A 20,410-nucleotide genomic window follows, 5' to 3' on the forward strand; every position below is an offset into this window, starting at 1 on the left:
TCCAAATGAGGAAAATCAGTGAAGTGTTCAGGGAAAGGAAAACACAAGATAAAAATATCACCTCTTAACCAAGAAAAGCGATGCTTTTAGGATCAAAAACTTCAAACGAGTCTAGTTCTCTTTTTGGAGCAGAATTTAACTTTATATTCTGCATTCTGAAATCATTCTCCCAGGTTAACACAACACATGTTGAACTGTGTTGAGTATTACAGAAAGATGACAGATACATAAATCTGATTCTATCCTTGAACACTGTGATAAATGACTTGAGAACAAGGCAACTCTGTTCCATAGGTACAGCGCACAGGCTATTTTTATTCCCTTTAAGCTTCCTGTCAGCTGCTTTTTTATCAGTAAGGTCAATAAGGAAAGCTTTATTCAGTAATGTTACTCTGTCTTCACAGTACAAACTGAATCAATGACTACTGTGTGTGTTAAAGGTAAAACAATCCCAGTCATGCCTAACTCAACAAAGGTTACCTACTAACGATGGTATGTGTAAACTAAATAAAGCAAAAAAGGTAGTGACCTGAGCTTCAGGCATCAGTTTTATTTTCTATTCACACTTTAATAGTTTAATAAAAAGAAAAGGCAATAAACTCAGAAGGATAGGATAATACAAACATGATAACAAATAAAAAGCAGGCAATAAAGTGTGAACAATAAAGGCAAAAAACAAGCTTTTACATCTGTAGGTCCCACCCCCAAAAATTCAAGCAAAGTTAAATACATCAGAGCTACTGCAATAACACAAAATGTAAAATTGGAGTCAAAGCTATTAGTGCAAACTATGAAAACACACAAGTAACTAAAGCTCCAAAAGTTAACAAAAAAAGCTGCCATTTGAAACAAAAACATTACATGCTGAGAACGACTGTGTGGTGAAGTGACACTTCTAATTTTGTGAGTTGGAAGTAGTTGTCCACTAATGTAGCCCGATGCATCCAAAACATTTCCAGTCTCATAATGCTCCATTATGAGACTAGTGATCCCAGACTACTCGTAAGAAGTAGAGTTTTTGATCATACAGTTGTGCTCATAAGTTTACATACCCTGGCAGAATTTATGGTTTCTTGGGTAGTTTCTGTTTTCATTATGATATAAAAAGAGTAAACACTGTTGTTTGATAAAAAAATTGTTTCACCCAACCACTAACCATGAGTGAAAAAAAAGTTTTTCTCTTATCATTCATATTCTCTGAAAAATGGCCAAAAAAATCACAAATTCTACCAGGGTATGTAAACTTATTAGCACAACTTTATGTTGATGTTTACATTAGGTTCATCAGGAAAATTGGGTAAGGACGTTGTAAAAGGTACCTTTATTAAAATGAATGTGTACAGTACAGTCCTGGGAATGAGGTCAGTTTTGTTGGGGTGAGGTTTGTGTTAAGTACCTCGTCTCAGTCTTCAATAAAAACATCAGGGGCCGAGTGCGCAAGCTAGGCGTGAACTAAGTCAGGCATATCCCTTATGTTGGACGGCTTATGTGACACCAAGCCTGACCAAGATTGGTCGCAGCTGCGCCTGGTCTCATCACATGCGTTCATGTAACATTTGTGTAGCAATGAGTGTTGCTAAGTAAGGCACTTCTATACACTCCCCTCTCCAATCAAAATATCTTTAGGGAGGTATGGATAACACAACCCAAAAGAAACAATAGTGTAGACAGGGAAATTAGGGGGGTCTGACCAAATCATTGTAATGCAATATTATTATTGACTTTGGGAGAGTTTCCCTACATTCACTTGACAGCTCAGAGCTGACAGTTTCAATTAGCCAACATAAAGCCTGAGAGCGATCAGCAGTTGCAGGGCGGGGACAGTGTCCTGTCCTATCCGACACATGATGTAGGTAGAGGGAGAGCTCTTTGATAATTCAAACAGGTCATACCCGACAAATCAGCTCACCGTCTGAGTAGCGTCTGATCACTGATTGCTCTAATCTTAACCAACTTTCACTCATTGACCATTAAACAAGACCTGCTGCCATCACCTTTTCTAAATGAACCTTATCCTTTTCTGTTTATGTTACCTTAACCAGGCCGACTACTCTGACCTAACATACTTACGCCTATTCCTACGAGGTGTAAAAAATACACCCAGCTTTAATATAAACAATGCTTAATTCTAACTGATTCAAACTTTAGGTCGGTTGTACCTTTCAGTTCTAAGTCGGATGTTAAGTTACACCGAGGCACACGCCCAGCCGGTGCGCTCGACCCCAAATGCCCAAAATGAACAGGGAGGACAGAACTCAGAGATTTCAATTAATAAAAAAAATACACATCTTTATGTAAGTACAGCTACTTGAATGAATTTTATCCAATATGACTGAAATTCAAATGGACTAAAATCTTTAGACTAAGAATTAACATATAGTGGATCTGTGAATTGTGGAATTTATGTTCTGCCACTTGGTAGATTTAAAACTTTTATCTTGACTGAGTTTGTTTTTTTAACAAAAATGTTCCCATAATGTTCCCAGATGCTGTGTCCCCAGAGGATGAATCATCCATCCCATAAATATGCAGACATATGTGTTAGTTGACAATGATGTATCCTTAGATGATGTATCCCACCAATTTTTTGTGGGTCCCAAAATATTCCCTAGTACCACTAGCAGCGTATTTAAAGCTTGGAGTGAATGTCTAGCTTACAGTGGGTAAGAGGTCATTTTTAGCCAGAGTAATGCTTTAGCTTTATGGATTGTAACAGCAGCCTAAGGACAACTTCATTCTTTGTATATCTTGAACCTAGGCATGCAAATTGTTTTGCAATTTTTAGCATTTCAGCATACAGAAGTCAGCAGTCTAGTAATAATGCATTTACTTAAGTGTGTGAGGATCGTTGAGGTACTAGCATAGCTGTACAGTAGACACATACCAACTGTAACCCACAGGGTTTTTTCCTGTTCCAAGCTAGGAGTGAGTCATGGTCCAAACATGTATGAGGTTTTGTTTTGCAAATCAGTCAACAAAGTAGTTGACTTAAAGGTGTAGTTTTCAGTGTCATTTAACAGAAAAGTTTTGGTAGAAATTGAATAAACAAGAAGTACGTTTAAATTAGTGTATAGTGGCCTGAAAATAAAAAATGTATTGTTTTTGTTTACTTAGAACAAGCCTTAAATATCTTCATAAGGAGCCATAAAGCCAGTGCTATCTTGCATTAACATATTTCTACAAACTATTACAGCCTATATGTTTTTGTATTTTACCTGAAAATGCAGCGATTAGAAGAAGAAGAAGAAGAAGAAGAAGAAGAAGAAGAAAAGAAGAAGAGAAGAAGAAGAGAAGAAGACAGGACTTCATTTTAACCTTTAGTGAACTTCAATGGTACAAAAATACTTTTTTAATGCTTATTTTGGCTTCAGTCTGACTTCATAGTGTTTACACATAAATGAAGAGCTCAAAATACAAAATTCCCCTGTTTTTTTATCTCCATTTTCTATTTTTATACAGCCATATAGGAACTGACGGATTTGAGTCTCAGAAAATCTACTCCTCTACTAAATTACCAGGGACCTTCTATAATGATTTGTAACTGGTTAAGAAACGATATTAACTGCATAGGACCTAAACAGAAAACTAGCCCATCAGTAATATGTTCTCAAATGATAGGGAAGAAGGTAAACATTGTCTTTTAAAAGTATAACGCTCATATAAAGGATAAGACCTTTTTTTCTTCAGTAGACTAAAATAAGTGGTTTGTGACATAAAGCTTATATTGGCCTTGCTACAGAGCAGTATCCCAATGGTTTATCATTAAAAAACAATCATTATTAGTAATCCAACTAACAGCTTTTTCTTCAAAATGAAATTGAGCTTTCTACCATTCACTTCAAGAGCTATTGCATGCTATGCAGCTGAAGATCTGTGACGGTCTTTAATGCAGCTCCAAGAAAAGTACTAGTTTATTAACTGTAAAGTAAACCACTTCTATGCTTTAATGTGTCTATTTTAGACTCTATTTTTAAGAGTATCAGCCTTGCCTGCTTATATCCTCAGTCAATGCTAAAAGCACAATGTACCAGGTACAACTCTGCAAACATACATACAACTAAAAGAGGACAGTATTTTGTATCGCTTCCTCTCCGAATAAATAAGTAACCTTAGGAATATTGATCTCTGAATTGTTGATATAACAAACCCACTACTGTGCATTTGTTTCCCAATTTTGAACCAGCTTCTGTCCAGCCTGTTCTGTGTGCATGTAAATATGCTCCATAATCCTCTTCCATAATCAGCAGTTAATACTGTTGGTGGCAAAACACAGTATAGAGGCCACAGCAGATAATACCACATATAAGGCACAAGATGACAGTTAAAGCCACATCCTGACAACGAACAGAAGTTTTGCATTGGTTGTTAAGTCAGTTTAACGGTTTCCTTCAGTTCAACATGTTTCACCTCCTCCTTCTTTTCTCCCCCGTGAGGTCTATTTATAGATTCTCTCTGAAACTTTTGGGTATCCTTCGGAAAAACACTTGAAAACATTTTGGCATCATCACTATTAATAATTCCGCAAAGAGGAAATTACTAACACACACTGCAAAAGGTCAAATCTTCTCATCTAAATATCTCACTACGCTTAATATAGAGCATGCTGACAAGTATAGATAGCAATCTTAATTCCAGATAGTACGACATTTCTTGATGACTAGAAAATGAATGAAACTGGATAAATAAAGATAAAATAACAAAAATAATATCTAAAACTGTCAGGTCATATATTAAGTGTAATAAGATATTTTTTTATTTTATTACTTAATTAATTTTGATGTTAAATCAGATTTTTTTTTCAGGTGTTTTGCAACAACAAAGTACGAAAAAAAGGTATTTGAAACCCAGTGAAATATTCTCACTAACAAGTTGAGTCAGGAACAAATGCACGCATTGGAAGGCTGACAAAATCCTGTGCAGTCCAACTGGGATCCAGCTGTCCAACTGGGATCCAGCTGTCCAACTGGGATCCAGCTGTCCAACTGTCAAAGAGAGAGCCTAAGAGAAATTTTTCAAAACATTTTTATCAGAGCTTGTATAAACAAATGCAAATGTTTCAGGGCATGTAACGGTCTCTAGGATATCATTTGAAATAGCTTAAAAAGACTTGTTTAAATAAAACTAAATCACCATTACCAATAGGGTTAAAGTCTGGTAACTGTTTTAAAGTTTACACTTAGAAAAAAAAGAAAAAAGTAAACCTGCACTTCTGCACAGCACTCTTGTTACATAAGACATAACAAACATTCCCTTTGTAAATATCAGTAAATAAATATCATGTGTTACCAATTATTCTTCTTCAGCTTCTTCTTCTTCCACTCTCTGATTCTCCTCACTTGAGGTCGAAGTTGCCCGTACCTTTTGCATCTCCCTTGGCGTACCTTCTTCTTTCCTGGATAAAAAACACCAGTTAATATACAACTCAAGACAATTATAGTACAATGAGTACAATGGTTGTTATTAAGCAGTTGGACTGAATATTGGACTTTAATGTATGAAATACTACTACACTTGACATAATACCTTTGAAGTTTCCCGGTTTTAAACAAGTACACCAAAGCAGCAACAGCAGCAGCGAGTAGGATGATCAGCAGAATATATAAGGTCCAACATGCAGTGCAGGATCCTGTTGAGAGACAGGGTGGAAGAATGAGAATACAGTACCAACATATACAAAATACACACAGCTGACTCATTTAATCCAATGAGAAACAACAGAGCAGCCTTATGATGGATACAGCCTTTCAGCCTATTATATGGTGATGTATATGCTACTTATCATTTGGCAGTTAGATCAGTTCAGGTCAGGAGTTTAAGGGTTAACATAATGCTGGAAACTTCAGAGGAAAAAAATCCCAGCTTAAGTAATAATAATAATAATAATAATAATAATAATAATAATAATAATAATAATAATAATTATAATAATAATAATAATAATAATAATAAATTGTATTTAAAGGCGCCTTTCTTGGCACTCAAGGACACCGCACATATATATATACAAATTTACATTAAAGGAAACAAAATCAAAATCAAAAATGAAAACAATGTAAACTGACAAAGTGGTAAAAAACTAGAAAATAGAAACAATACAAAGTGACAGTGTAATTGGAGTCAGACGGAGTAGGCGGTTTTGAACAGATATGTTTTGAGTTGTGATTTGAAATGGGGAAAAGGAACAATGTTTCTGAGTTGAGGTGGTAATGAGTTCCAGAGACGGGGGCAGAGCGGCTGAATGCTCAGCTCCCCATAGTGGTGAGACGGGCAGAGATAGACAGGTGTATGAAGGGAGTGGGAACATGGAGGAGGTCGGACAGATATGGAGGGGCGAGGTTGTGGACAGCAATGTGCTGACACTTGCCACCCAGGCGTAATTTAAGTTATACGATTCTAATAGTGGAGCCAAGAGGATATATCAATTGCATTCTTTACATTTTTGAACATTTTATAAACCACTGAGATGTTAAAGTCCAACAATTAACATTGGGACTATGAGTGCTTCATTTATAAAATACTTAGCATTCTGTGTAGAACACAAACTATGCAATTCAAATCCCCCAAACTCGGAGTGATAAGACATTTAAACTATTTGTGTTAGTGGTGGCTGAGTTTTATTAACAGTCCAAGTACACCATGACATTAGCTAAAATGCAAAAAATGTTAAAGGTGACATATCATGCAAAATCGACTTTTTAATGGTTCTCTACCTGAAATATGTGTCCCTGGCATGTCTACAAACCCTCCGAAAATGAAAAAAACCCATTCTGCCCCTGTTCTGATTTCTCCACCTTTCTGTAAATGTGTGCTGAAACGAGCCGTTTCAGTTTTCTGTGTTTTTCATACGTCATAACGCCATCCGGTCTGTAACGGAAGTCAGAGCTCGGAGCTTGTTCAACCCATAGACTGTATAAAATACAACTCAACCCCTCCTCCGTTTTTCATTACCTGCACACACGTGTGCTAACAAGAAGCTGAGGAGGGAGGCATGCTAGTTGTAGGCTGTCTTAATAAACACAAAGGTTGGTTTTACTCCCCACGTCTGCAGATTTGAAGATTGGGTGGATGATTTTTATTTATCATGGATAAGTGCTAGCGCTAGTTAGCATAGCCACATAGCTACATGTTCGTGGCTGTGTACCAAGACACACGTCAACATACTGATAAATAAAACAATAAGAAACACTAAATCTGTGACCAATCATTCAGAAAGGTCCTGCTGCAGGCGCCTCTCCGTCAGGATCAGATTCTGGATCAAATTCAGAGGGTTGAAGTAATGCAGGTCAGTAAGCAGTGTGTATATTCAGCCAACATGTAAACATTAGATCAACGTGCTGGAGAGCCGAGGCCACATCCACTTCCTGAGGGGGTCAGAGAGCCCATTCTCATTTAAAGGCACACGTACAGAAAACAGCCTGTTCTGAGCAGGGCTGAAAAAGAGGGGTTTACAGGCATGCCAAAATTTGATTTCCAAGTGTTTTTTTGAGCATAAACTTTAAAGACATGTTTTAGGGACCTCTTAGACCAATATATTTTGATGAAAAAGAGCTTAATATGTCACCTTTAAATTGGTTGCACTTTCTACCATAACAGTCAGATTGAAATTTGGCCTGTTATGATAAATCAATCAATCAATCAATCAATCAATCTTTATTTGTATAGCGCCATATAACGCCATTCAAACACTTGTAAACTGGCATCTGAAAGCTATTTATTAATTTCTTTATTTCGACAGGGATCGTGTTCAGTATGTGCATTAGTGATTTTTGCTTTTAGCGCGTCCAACACTAACTAAGCCGAACACCAGCCTCTCAGCGGCTTTTGGCTCTTTGTAGTCGCTACAGACTGGTTTCAAAGTCTTCACCAGAGGCACTTTGACACGTGTACAAGAAGTGCTGGTGATTCAACGCCAAACCTTGTAGTTAGTGGCTGGCTTGTTATTTGACTTATTAGCCTTGGTAGTAACAGTTGCTCGTCTTGATGGAAAGCAGCCAGTTTCAGATTGCACTCATGCTCTTCCTGGCAAAAAAAATTCAGACATGTCTTGTGTGAAAAAGTCATTCATCTATGAAAGGAGCACTCTTGTTTTTGTTCTTTCTTTATTTTACCAAGTAAATTGATGTGTAAACAATGAGTTCACTGTCTATAACAAAGAGTTTTCTTTATATGACACATCAGGTTCAGTCATTAGGCAAATAAGCTTTTGACATGATTTTCCGGTTTTCCTGAGCCACAGAATAAACCAAGTTGCAGAGTTAGTAAACTTGACTAATTTGTATGTTTCATGTTCAGTGAGCCCTTTCATTCCTTCAGGCTACCGTGGTATACCTGGATACAGGCGGCAGCAGCAACAGAGGCATTCCTCTGTTGAGTAGGTAAAATTTTTCTTCAAGTAGTCCTTGTCCTCCTGAGCCTGTCCTTCAGCTTCACGTGGCTGGAATATCCATGGGAACAATTTTCCTTTTTTTTTTTTTTAATACTTTTTATTTAGTAGTTTTCACACACAAAAGAAACAAGAAAACACAACAAGACAAAACAAAGACGTGGCAGCATGTCAGCATTGGATGAGTTTTCTAACATATATATAAGACTATCTTCTGTAAGTAAACAGCTCATTTTTAGCCCCTTTATGGGTATAGGATTTTCCTTTTTTTGTGAATAAAAAGACACAAACAACTGCTGACAATAAGCATCCAAATCAATAGTGACCTCACCTGAAGTAAAGTACACATACAGGTCACCACGCTGACTTCCGTAAGGGTTATTTGCTTTGCAGTGGTAGAGGCCATTAAGGTCAGAGGTTGTACTCAGAAACTGCAGCGTTGCAGCCTCTACTCTGACACCTGACGGAAGCATTGACTGGCCGGATCTGAAAAGAAAGAACACACAGCTTAATAAAGAATACAAACCAAAAAGTGTTATGTCAAGACATTAAACAACTTCCAAGATGTATACTTAAACTGTTCTATAAAATAATAGGTTTTTCATCCTTGTTTTCACCTCCTTCTAATTAAGAGACATTTTTGAGGAGTATCTCTTCTATAAACAAACCAGCGTGTTTAGCCACTCAGTAAATTTATGTTACACTCTTGTTGTCGCTCAGTCTGACTTTTAGATCCAAAAAAAGGCATTTTCTGCACAATTCTGCCTGTGACACCACTTTAGTCAGCAAGAGGCTTGTATTCTAAGAGTGGTTCAAATTCAAATAAGAATCATTTTTAAGAGGGATTTGGGCTGATATATATTTGTCATATTCTCCGACAAACTGTTAATATTTTTTTCATACAATCATACTACCATAGTAACAGAATCCCCCTCTCCTTATTCAGAAACACCTCTCTCTGAAGTAGGCCTTCACTGGGCTGTAACACAGTCTTAGTCTTCTGTTTATGCCTCTAAATGTCAGCCTTAACGCACTTTTTTTTACTGCAAATCAATAAAACAAGGATTGTAGTCAATGTGTCCTACGTGGTTTATGTACACAATTATATGGGCAATATCCATGGCAATAAAATTGAAAAAAAAAGTCTCTTTATTGGTAGGATACCTGGTGCCTACTCTACGTTTGCCTGGCAACAAGAAAAGTTAGCTAGCTAATGTTTTTTTCTTGCTTTGGCAGATGTATTTGATGCATTCAGACAGATTTCAATTTAACCGGACTGATGTTGAGACAATAATACATTATATTTGATATAGCATTTTTGTGATATAACAACTGCAGGGGCGGGTCCAAGGAGTGGCGAAGCCCCCCCTAGTGGCCAAAGTCCTAATCTAAGATTGGCTATCTTGCTTTGTTATTGGCAGGATTTGAGTTAAAATAAAGTATTTTGGCTTAAGGGTGGCTGCAGAAAGACCGGCAGCCACATACACACCAATTTAAAGAAGCTAGTATTTACAAAAATAAATGTTTACAGCCTGGTTATAAAAACGGTTTTGGTACAAATAGCTTTTTTTATGCGCACAAACTGTTCGGGGGTGAAATAGCAAACTTAAGTTTTGCATAAGTAAGGCCATAGCTGACTTTACTGGCAGGTGGGCACACTGAAGCTGTTAATGAGGAGGCTAATGGCTCACCTCAACTCTGCCTCATTGCTGCTTACCATAGACAGAATAAATTATGGATGTAGTATCCGTGACATCACCCATCTGTTTCTAAAGCGCTGTTTTGAGGCCAATCGATGACGGCAGCCATATTGCTGCTGTCGAGCGATTGTGACGTAAAGAGGTGGAGTTTGAGCCTCCTAGCCAACAGCTACAGTGTTCCCGCTGTCAGCTATGCCTCTCATTGGAAGACTCGTAATCTCAATATCTTTGAAACTGCAGCGATACAAAAAAAATCACCTCCTGTACAGTGTGTGTAGATCGAGAAATTAGCTATCCAGACTACACTCATCTTTTGTACCAGGCTGTAAACATGTTTATTTCTGCTGTAAAGATCGTCTTTTTTTAATTAGTGTGTATGTGGTTTCCATTACTTCCAGAGCCAGCCTCAAGCGGATCCTCCATGAACTGCAGTTTTTAGCCATCCTGATAAAAAAGGCCTGACTCTGCCTCTGGTTAACTGACAGTTCAGGGGGCGCTGTTGAGTCACTTTCATTAACAGACTGCCAAAGATGGCTGCCACTATTGTGGACCCTTCTGAATCTGTTTTTATCACTTTCCACAAAAAAACATATCATACCAAACATCTGTGTATTATATCCGACCAGAGAACATATGAGTGGGATTGTGGTATTAACTAAAATTAGCATCCAGGAAATAACATAAGTGAGGTCAATAATTCTCCCTGTCACAAGCTTGCGGTAATGAACTTTTGTAACACATTCCTAAAACTTACCTTCCCTGTCCACCATCAACTTGCTCACGTCTACTTTGAGCAGCCCTCTGTCTTTTTTAGCATCAGTTCAGATGCTCTATGCTTAAAATGATTAGTCTTTCACCATTATACAAAGTTTGTATAAATGTAAAAATGCTTTAAGGTAAAAGATACACATATTACTGTTGTTACCACCTGGCTGAGGGACGGTAACAAAGAGGTAGGCCACAAACAGATAAAGCAGTCAAAAGTTATTTATTTAACTGACATAATCAAACTCATCAATAACAAATGTGATATATCAGTGTGAGAATAATCATGTCTGGAATGTGCAGATAAGTCAAAGTGTTGTTTAGTGGTGGTGATGCATGCTCCAAACAAAGAAAGACAGGAAAAGGAAGTCTTTGTTACCAGCTGGACAGGTGACAAAGACTCATCCCTCCCAGCTCCAACCACATGTGATCTTCAGTTACCAGCAAGCAGCACAAAAACACACAACTGACACTCTGAAGCAGACATGAGAGGCCAGCAGAACAGGAGGGGTTGTCATGCTATTTTGACTCTTTTCATTGAAACCTGTTTATGTAAATACTGTACCTGGACCAAGTCACCACTGGAGTTGGAAAGCCTTCTGTTTGACATTCAAATTGGTTTGCAGATCTTTCAGTGATATTAACCAGGGGAGGGGCTGAAACAAAAAAGGAACAAAACCAGTTGTGTTATTGCTCTATCTGAGAACAAGCAGAACATACACCACCTCTCCCAAAAACAATTGTACACTATTATTTGTTGGACTGCCTTTTGCTTTGAGTATGGCACACATTCGCCGTGACATCATTTGATAAGCTTCTGCAATGTCACAACATTCATTTCCATCCAGAGTTGCATTCATTTTCCACCAAGATATTTAACTGATGATGGGGGAGTTGGACCGCTGCGCAAAGTCTTCTCCAGCACATCCCAATGATTTTCAATGGGTCTGAGATCTGGTCTCTGTGGTGGCCAATCCATGTGTAGAAATGATATCACTGAACTACTCATTCACAATGTGAGCCCGATGAAACCTGGCATTGTCATCTATTCCCGTTCTATCAGGGAAGAAAAACTCCATTGATGGAAAGACCGGGTCATTCAGTTTACATCCAGGGAATTAGCCGACCTCATTCCTTGGGCACTTAACAGTGCTGAAACTAGACATGACCAACTGCAGCAACCCCAGATCATAACACTGGCCCTACAGGCGTGTATGGTAAGCACAAGGCATTCATCTGCCGCTCTTCTTACCCTGATGCACCCATCACTCTGGAACAGGGTAAATCTGGACTCGTCACATGACCTTCTTCTATTGCTCAAGAGTCCAATGTTTATGCTCCCTAGCAAATCTCCTTGGTGGTTTTCTTTGCTTGTTGCAGGCCAATAATTTGATCCTTCTGAAACAGATAAACATCCTTTACACGACTACAGGATATGTCTTCTGACATGGTTGTTTAAAGAATGATAAGCTACTCACTGCAGCAGCTGGGGTTAAATAAGTTGTTGCTATATGAAACATATTCATCACTGCAGTAATTATCCAATGGAAGGCTCTAACCTATTTGCTTTGGTAAATCCAGTGGCGACTTTTTGGGGGGACAGGTATTTGTGTATTTGTAGAGTTTGTTCCTAATCCAGTTGTGATAATAGTTTTACGTGACTAAACAAGACACTTGATAACAGGAGCTTTTAAAGGAGTGAACATTTTTGATGCTCCTTAAAGAAACAGATACAATTCAGAATTACTGTAATCATTAAAGCTGCTGGGAAGTGGATCCCAAGCACTGTATCAGTGTGTGAAAATATGGTATGTTTTTCAAATAAAGCTACTGTTTCGCTGTGCCGTGTGAAGGCAAGGCCAAAGGACTGTGAAATCAAGACAGGCACAACAATTGGGGACTTTCTGGCTGCCGGGGGAGTTCCATCTTACACACAGGATCACATGTCTGCTGAAAAAGAGTGTTCACACAAGTCCTTCTCCTCCTCCTCCTCCTCCTCCTCCTCCTCCTCCTGTGCAATTTGAAAGAATTTTGCATACTCGTTCTTTTTTATTATTGTCAGTTAGATATAATCTTTTTTCCATCAGAGTGAGCAGTTTTGTAACGTATACTGGTCTTACTTTCATGCAGGTGTCCAGAGGGAAGGTGCAGGCCTCAACTGAAGTCTGATTGGCCACACATTGTGCCATCCAAATATCCTTAAAAATGGCTGTTTTTGCAACAGCCTACTATACTAGCTGCTCGTACTGATTTGGCCAAAATTAGGTATGTAGTATATAGTATGTGAACAAGAGCAAAATACTGCAGTATGCCAAAACTACCCGGATGTCACACTAATTTGGGAGAATTTCTCAGTATGCTGCGGACCAGTTTCCATGGCGTACTGTTTCCCACATTTCTCCATCCCATCTGCTAAGGAAAAACCCACAACTATCATAAACTATGAAGGCAAAAGAAGTAGACATGTATTCTCTGCAAAGTCACGATTACAACGCTAACTTCTCTTTTGGGGAACAAAATGTTTGTTGAACAGTAATATAAAAACACAATCTCGCAAAACTTAAGTTCAGTCAGGACTACTCTTAAGTTCAGTCAGGACTACTCTTAAGTTCAGTCAGGACTACTCTTAAGTTCAGTCAGGACTACTCTCGTCAAAAGAATTTATAACTTGCATGCAATAAGTTATGTTTAGCGATTTGGCTGTGTTCTGAGAGCTCCCTGCCCTTCCATGTGCACAGGTGGAATGCCAAAGCCTGAAGTGGGGAGAGTGCACCTCCTCTTCCTTTCATGTGCATGTATGAAACACTAACCCAGGAATTCAACCAGATTCGTGCCCGGTGCCCTGGACAGCAGGAGTCATGTGACCGAGGTTTTCCACTTGTAATTACTGCATTAATTAATATCCGACTCCTCTCCTCATCCATGTTGTCTTTGTGGTCCTCTGAAAATCTCTGACATGTTGACTACAGGCCTGGCTTTGCTCATTATGATAGTTTGTTGTCGTTATCAAGTGAAATACGATCTAGAAATAACACAGAGTGTTTTATACTGAAAATTAACCAGATGTTTTAATTTTGTTTTGGTGCCTGACTTCCTGTCCTGCTCCATCTTCTCTGTTGAGATTGATGCGTCGTGCTCCATCATAAACAGAAGGCTTTAGTGTCTTATCAGGAGGGCTCCAGCGTGCCGGATCAGACACACTGGAGTCCAACAGAGCCAATCCAGTGGGAGTTAACACGTTGAGTAGAATAGTTTTATCTGCTCCTCGGGTAAGGACTGAATTTGGAAAAAGAGCTTTCAGCTTTGCTGCCCCCATGGCATGGAATGCTCTACAGACTAAACTGAAACTCTGAACTTATTACACTTGGAGCCTTCCGTTCTATCCTGAGGGACAGACAGTGTGAGAGCACTGAACAGTGCCTGTGTTTTCAACCTTAAATTATTGTTTGTTGTTTTGTTACAGCCTCCACACCTCTTATTCCTATTGTAAAACACTATGCACCTATAAATTGTATGATTTAACTTGTACTGTCATTTTCGTGTAACTGTTTTTATGACATGTGCTGCTGACCTCTTGGCCAGGTCACCCTTGTGAAAGAGATCCTGATCTCAATATTTTTTTTACCTGGTTAAATAAAAATAAAGGTTAATAAAGTGGCTTGCAGGGGAAGCAGAAAGAGTAGGCAGCTTAACAGAAGGCCAATTTTACTGTTTACCAACTGGATGCATAGATCTAATCAGCTGAGCTGTCAGTTGGCGTAAACAGAAGTTAATGTACTGTGGGCTGAGCTTGCCTTCATGGCCTGCCTGAAAAAACACTGCTCAGTATGTGTAATTTTCTTACAACATATGAGGCAAAAAGAATAAAAAGAGTGATAGCATCTTTGCGGCTCTTAACCTCAGCTTTATCTAGTTCTTATGCTGCCTTCTCACGCTTTCTCAAGCACATTTAGAACTCTAAAAATGAACACTGTGCTCAACATTTTCCATACAACATCAGATAAATATGAGCAAAAGAAGAGGCCCAAATGTCAGTCTTGTTATCTCCACTGCCACCGGTGTGTGCCTCATGATAGTCACATGTATATGTGTATTTTAGATATAAATAAGGAAGAGGAGCAGAAAAAACTTCCCCCTTATTTTAAAATGTTTTTCCTGTTCCACTAAAGCTGCTGTTCTGGTTTACTTTGTCCCATAAAAAAAACATTACTAATACAGAGATAAGTAAAAACAGAATTAAAAGTGGAGGATTTGTATACTCACAATGGACCTTTATAGTGAAGGGCAGGGTGTTCCTTTTCCGCAGATCAGCATTGTAGATTGTGCACTGGACTGAATGATTGCTGATTTCTCTGGTGGGCACTCCATACAGCCCGCTGACAGTGGTGGTTGTACCATCATCATTAAGGGTGGAGTTGTTTTCTGTTCTCACTTTAACTGTAAGACCATCAGTAAGCCACGTCACCTCTGCAGGAGGTTTTGAACGAACAGCTGTGCAGGTAGCAAGGAGCACCTCCTCATTTCCAAAGGTAAGAAGAGTTTCCTTCAGGGTTGAAACCGGAGGCACTAAGAGCGTGACAGAAAACACAAGCTGAACATGCAAGCAGAAAGGTCAAACAAGACTCAAACTTGATATCTGGAGCATTTTTAATATAATTCATACCAAGCACTGTCAGAGGTATGGTCGTCTCGTGGTTCCCACTTGGAAACATAGTAAAGATACAAGTGTAGTTGCCTTCATCTAACACTTTGACATTCGATAACATGAGGTCTCCAATTTTGGCGGTGAAATCCCCAGCAAACTCAAAACGATCATCAATTCCATTCACAAACTTTGGACCTTTTTCTGAGATAGTATAGAAGTTGTCTTTCTGAACTTTTACTCTGGTCAGCCTCTGCCATGAAATCTGGCTGAGTGCCTCTGTGGTATCAATAATTTTGCAGGGGAAAACAATGGTTCCGTTTTCCTCAACTGTTGTGCTTCCTCCAATGACCTGGAGAGCTGTGAAGGTAAAAAAAATCTTATCAGGTTTTAGGAACAATAATGGGAGGCAACAAATAGTAAAAACACAGCCATTGTGGCAAGGGTTTTTAACATTTGAGACCAACACAATACATCATATCTCAGATATCCATCATTGCAGTTCTACTCGTCAAAACTGTATGCTAAGAATAAGATTAATGATGAAGATATACACAATGACACTCTATTTACTATTTAAAAGTTTTTAAAAAAACCTTGTGGAAGAAACACAAATAAAAAAGTTATTGGAGGAGATTAAACCAATGGAGGAGAGACACAGGGACACAGGTAGTAAGGACGATGAATACAAACTAAAGGAGAAACGTAGTGAATTAGGCAACATTCAAACAGCAGAGATTGAAAGATTAATGAGGTTTGCACAAAAAGAAATATTTTAAAAAGTCTGGCCTATAAACAAAATAAGACAGATGAAAAAAAAAAAGATATTACAAAATTAGCTACAGACCAATCACAAGTAATGGATAAAGATGATATTGCAAAGGAGTTTGCTAATCGTTACAAAACTTTATACAGAAATGATTTGAAAGCAGATAAGGACCAAAATAAAACATATTTTAGTAATCTGAAGCTACCAAGAGTACTACAGGAAAAAAACAACAACAACAACCTAATAAAAGCTATAACTGCAGAGGAACTCAAACAACAAATCCAGAGACTCAAAACAGGAAAATCTCCAGGAGATGATGGATTTACAAATTAATTTCATAAAAAATTTCAATAACAAATTATCCCATGACTTTTAAGAGCTTAAAACTACGTGTTAGACAATATAGAGTGGGCACAGACATGGCAGTCTGCTATAATGACACTTATCTATAAAGAGAGTAAGGGTGCTACCTCATATTCCTCTTCTGAATACAGACCACAAAATAATACCAGCAATATCAGCAAATAGATTAAAAGATATTATTACACATATTGAACACAGATCAGTGTGGCTTTATTCCAGGTAGACTTCTGGCGGATAACATAAGGAGAACAGTAGGGAGACCCTCTTTCCCCTCTCTTATTTGCGATATACTGTATACTGAAGTGTTTGCAGAGGCAATTAAACAAAATGAAGATACAAAAAGAATACAGGTAGGAAAGGAAAACCATAAACTAGCACTGAACGCTGATGATATTATTGTTTATTTTACGTCACATGAAGAGTCGGTACATCAATTAAAGAAAACAATTGAAGAATATAGTCAAGTTTCAGGGTATAAATTAAATTAAAATAAATGGGAATCATTAGTCATAAGAAAGCAAGTCAGCCATGCCCTAAAAAATGAGTATAAACTTAGATGGAATGCAGAGAAAATAAAATATTTGGGCATTATTATTAATCAGAACTTTGAAGAACTGTATAAAAATAATCATTATGTTTTGGAAAACAAAATAAGACATGATCTGAACTGGTGGAGAATAATACCAGATGGCCTAAGCAAAGTGGAAACAATAAGAATGATGGTACCTCCACAATTCTTATTTATATTCCAGTCATTACCCATACCAATACTTAGAACCATTTCTAACGGATGGAACAATATAATAACAAAGTTTATTTGGAATAATGGAAGAAAGAGAACCAAATTCAAAACTTTATCTCGACAAAGAGAGTAAGGAGATTTAGGGATTCCAGATTTGCAAAATTACTTTTATGCTTCACAAATTATCAGAATATTGAGTGGATGAAAGGGGAAATCGAAGATAAATGGACCAATACTGAAAATGAAAAAGCAGGGATATCAATTGGAACATTACCATTTATTGGTAAAGGATCATGGAAATTACCTGGGGCGCATTACCAGTGCACCCTGAGCACTATCAAAAACTGGAAAGAGGCTTGTAAAATATTAAGAATAAATAGTGGGTGTGTGTGCTTTAGGGCAATGGCACATGATCCTGACTTTATCCAAGACAGACAAAATATTAAACGATTGGGCAAGCAAAGGATTAACAACATATTCACAATTAGAGGTGGGTAGTAATGAGTTACATTTACTCCGTTACATGTACTTGAGTAGTTTTTTCAAAAAAAATTACTTTTGGGAGTATTTGTTTTGTTTAGTTAATATTAAATCTCAAAAACATGTTATAGTTATTTATCAGTTAGGTAAGCAAAGGATCATACTGATTAATATTAAATCTTAAAAGCATGTTAGAAATGTTGGAAAGTAATCTAAACTAACTTATAAGAGGAAGGTAGTAAGCTAAAAAAACAGCTGCTCCTGAAGCTCAACAGTCAACTCAGAGAGATTCTTCAGCACTGAGTTCATGGCCTTTTTAAACACTTCCAAGTTGTTTTAGCACTTTAAAGTTATGTTTTTAAGTAAGATGTACTGAAAATAAGTTAAAGGTTAAAAAAAGGAAGTTTAGAAGGCATAGATATATTTTTTATTGTAATGTTGGAGTATTAATGTTCTGGAATTCTGATGACATCTCAGACACAGTTTGAAGTTTCAGCTTGTTTTAAAAAATGAAAGTGGGTACATTAGTTTGTGCACAGTGCAGCTGCTCTTACTTTAATGTTTGAAAGTAAACCATGCCTAACAGCATTCATTTAGACATTTTCCTGTTTATGTCACTTTATTAAAGGCAGTGTGCACTTCACATTGTTATTAGCGTTTCCAATACAATACAATTGTATATATGATACTACTCACAAGGTACTCACTACTTGAGTCGGTTTTTTTTAGGTACTTATTTACTCTTACTCAAGTACTTATTTCTACAAGTACTCTTACTTCTACTTGAGTAACATCATTGTAAAGTAACAGTACATTTACTTGAGTACTGTTTTGGTTTACTCTATCCACCTCTGTTCACAATTAATCACAAACAACACAACAGAGTCTTTGAAATGATAGCTTCAAAATATTAATTAGATCAGAAACCTTTAAGTATCTACAGGTAAGAAGTTATCTCCAGAAACATTTGGTGGATGAAGAACTCACAAATGAGAGTGCAGTATATCATTAAAATTGATAAAGCTAAAGGAAATCTATCAAATATATATGAAATAATGCAAAAGTACTATACCGTAGAAAAGAGAGTTAGAGAAAATGAGTAAACTAACTAGAAACTGCATAACAGTAGAAGAATGGAAAAACTCCCTGTACAAAAATCTAAAACCATCACAATCCAGATATATGAGGGAATTTACCTGGAAAGTAACACAAGCCTTCATAGAACTTCCCATCTAACCTCTACTGTTGTCTGTCTATTGCTTTGTTTGTCTGATTATTTCTGCACATGTATTTTGTTTTTATCTTGATTGTTTTTATTTTATTGTTTTGTGCCTGTAAAACACTTTGTAACTGAGTGTTTTAAAAGTGCTATATAAATAAACTTTTACTTACTCACTTACATGTCCAGTATTAGAATCATACCGGAAAGAAGTGGAGAGCGCATTTATTTATATTTCTATATGAGTTAAAGGGACATCTAAGTTTTGAAAATGTTTTAGGGATCAACTTATTAGAAGCAATAAGTAAACCCGAAAGGCATCTTTTTAATTAATTACGAGTGACTGCCTTGAAGCAGGTCACGAGGACATGGAGACAAACTCCACCTAAGATTAAATTATGTAGTTGTAGCAGCTAGAATCTGTCACGTCCGTAGCAGTCAATTATTAAAGTGTTAAAACGACAATATGTTAAAAATGTTGTGTTGTTTATTGTTGTCTTCCTGTACTTTTTTTTTTTTTCACCCTTTTAAGCACTTTGGCTAACATTGGTTGTTTTTAAATGTGCTATATAAATAAAGTTTACTTGACTGAACAAATACTCCTGTGCTTAATTCACATTTTTGGGGGGAATTCACTCATTCGCCCCAAAAATGAGTAATGTAAAAAAAGACGGGTGCACAGTTGGCCAGACCCAGACCCTGCTAGCCCACAGCTTGTTACCTATATGCTTACTCAAAGCAGCCACGTCTACTCGTATCCCTTTGTTGGAACTTGAACACATTTCGAGGTGAGGTGTGCGTTGTGTTGTATTGGTCATACGCCTTTGCTTTGAAATGAAAACGTTACGCATTCACATGGCATTCTTCAAAACGACAGAGTCAACATACCGTCTGAAACTGTGTTAAGGATCAACATCAAACCAAGAAAAAACATCGTCATCCTCCTCGGGAAACGTAGCATCCATAATTTCGTGGAAATCCCCGTGGAGAAATCATCCGTCCACGCAAACGACTCTAGTCTTTACTCTAGGCCCTAGCTCTGGCTAGTAGGGATGTGTCGGTCGCGAACGATCTTGGGCTTTAAGCCCAAGATCCACAGGATGCGTCGCGTTACGTAACGGCTGCGCCGCGCACGCCGCGTCAATGCTCTAGAGTCCACAGGGCGCGCTGCGGCGCCTTTTTACAGTCTATGGTCTCAGCTCCGTCTCTGGAGCGTTCCGCCGCGCCGCTCTGCCAGAGATACGCGGGGAGTCTATTTTCGCCGCTCCCCGCGCCCAGCACGCGTCAATCGACACAGAAATGATCGAACTATCCCGGAAGTCAGGCACGAGGATCGTATGCAACATC

General features: G+C 37.9%; 1 protein-coding gene across 4 annotated transcripts; it reads right to left on the reverse strand.

Annotated features, from left to right (window-relative positions):
• Positions 1 to 530: 530 nt before the first annotated feature.
• Positions 531 to 20,355, reverse strand: LOC117819932 (nectin-1-like). 4 transcript variants are annotated; one of them, XM_034693468.1, is made up of 8 exons: positions 19,952 to 20,355; positions 15,512 to 15,850; positions 15,112 to 15,414; positions 11,414 to 11,504; positions 8,715 to 8,869; positions 5,524 to 5,626; positions 5,287 to 5,392; positions 531 to 4,998 (listed from the first exon to the last, which is right to left on the reverse strand). In XM_034693468.1, exons 1-7 carry the CDS (start codon positions 20,022 to 20,024, stop codon positions 5,290 to 5,292), a joined length of 1,167 nt encoding a protein of 388 aa, XP_034549359.1. In that variant the 5' UTR covers positions 20,025 to 20,355; the 3' UTR covers positions 531 to 4,998; positions 5,287 to 5,289. The 4 variants fall into 4 exon arrangements, with proteins under 4 accessions (XP_034549359.1, XP_034549360.1, XP_034549362.1 ...); XM_034693469.1 differs by lacking the exons at positions 531 to 4,998; positions 5,287 to 5,392; positions 5,524 to 5,626 and adding an exon at positions 8,081 to 8,398 and having other exon boundaries at positions 19,952 to 20,149; XM_034693471.1 differs by lacking the exons at positions 531 to 4,998; positions 5,287 to 5,392; positions 5,524 to 5,626 and adding an exon at positions 8,081 to 8,434 and having other exon boundaries at positions 19,952 to 20,149.
• Positions 20,356 to 20,410: the final 55 nt, after the last annotated feature.

This window comes from Notolabrus celidotus, chromosome 10 (assembly GCF_009762535.1).
Source record: "Notolabrus celidotus isolate fNotCel1 chromosome 10, fNotCel1.pri, whole genome shotgun sequence".
Lineage (NCBI taxonomy): Eukaryota > Metazoa > Chordata > Actinopteri > Labriformes > Labridae > Notolabrus > Notolabrus celidotus.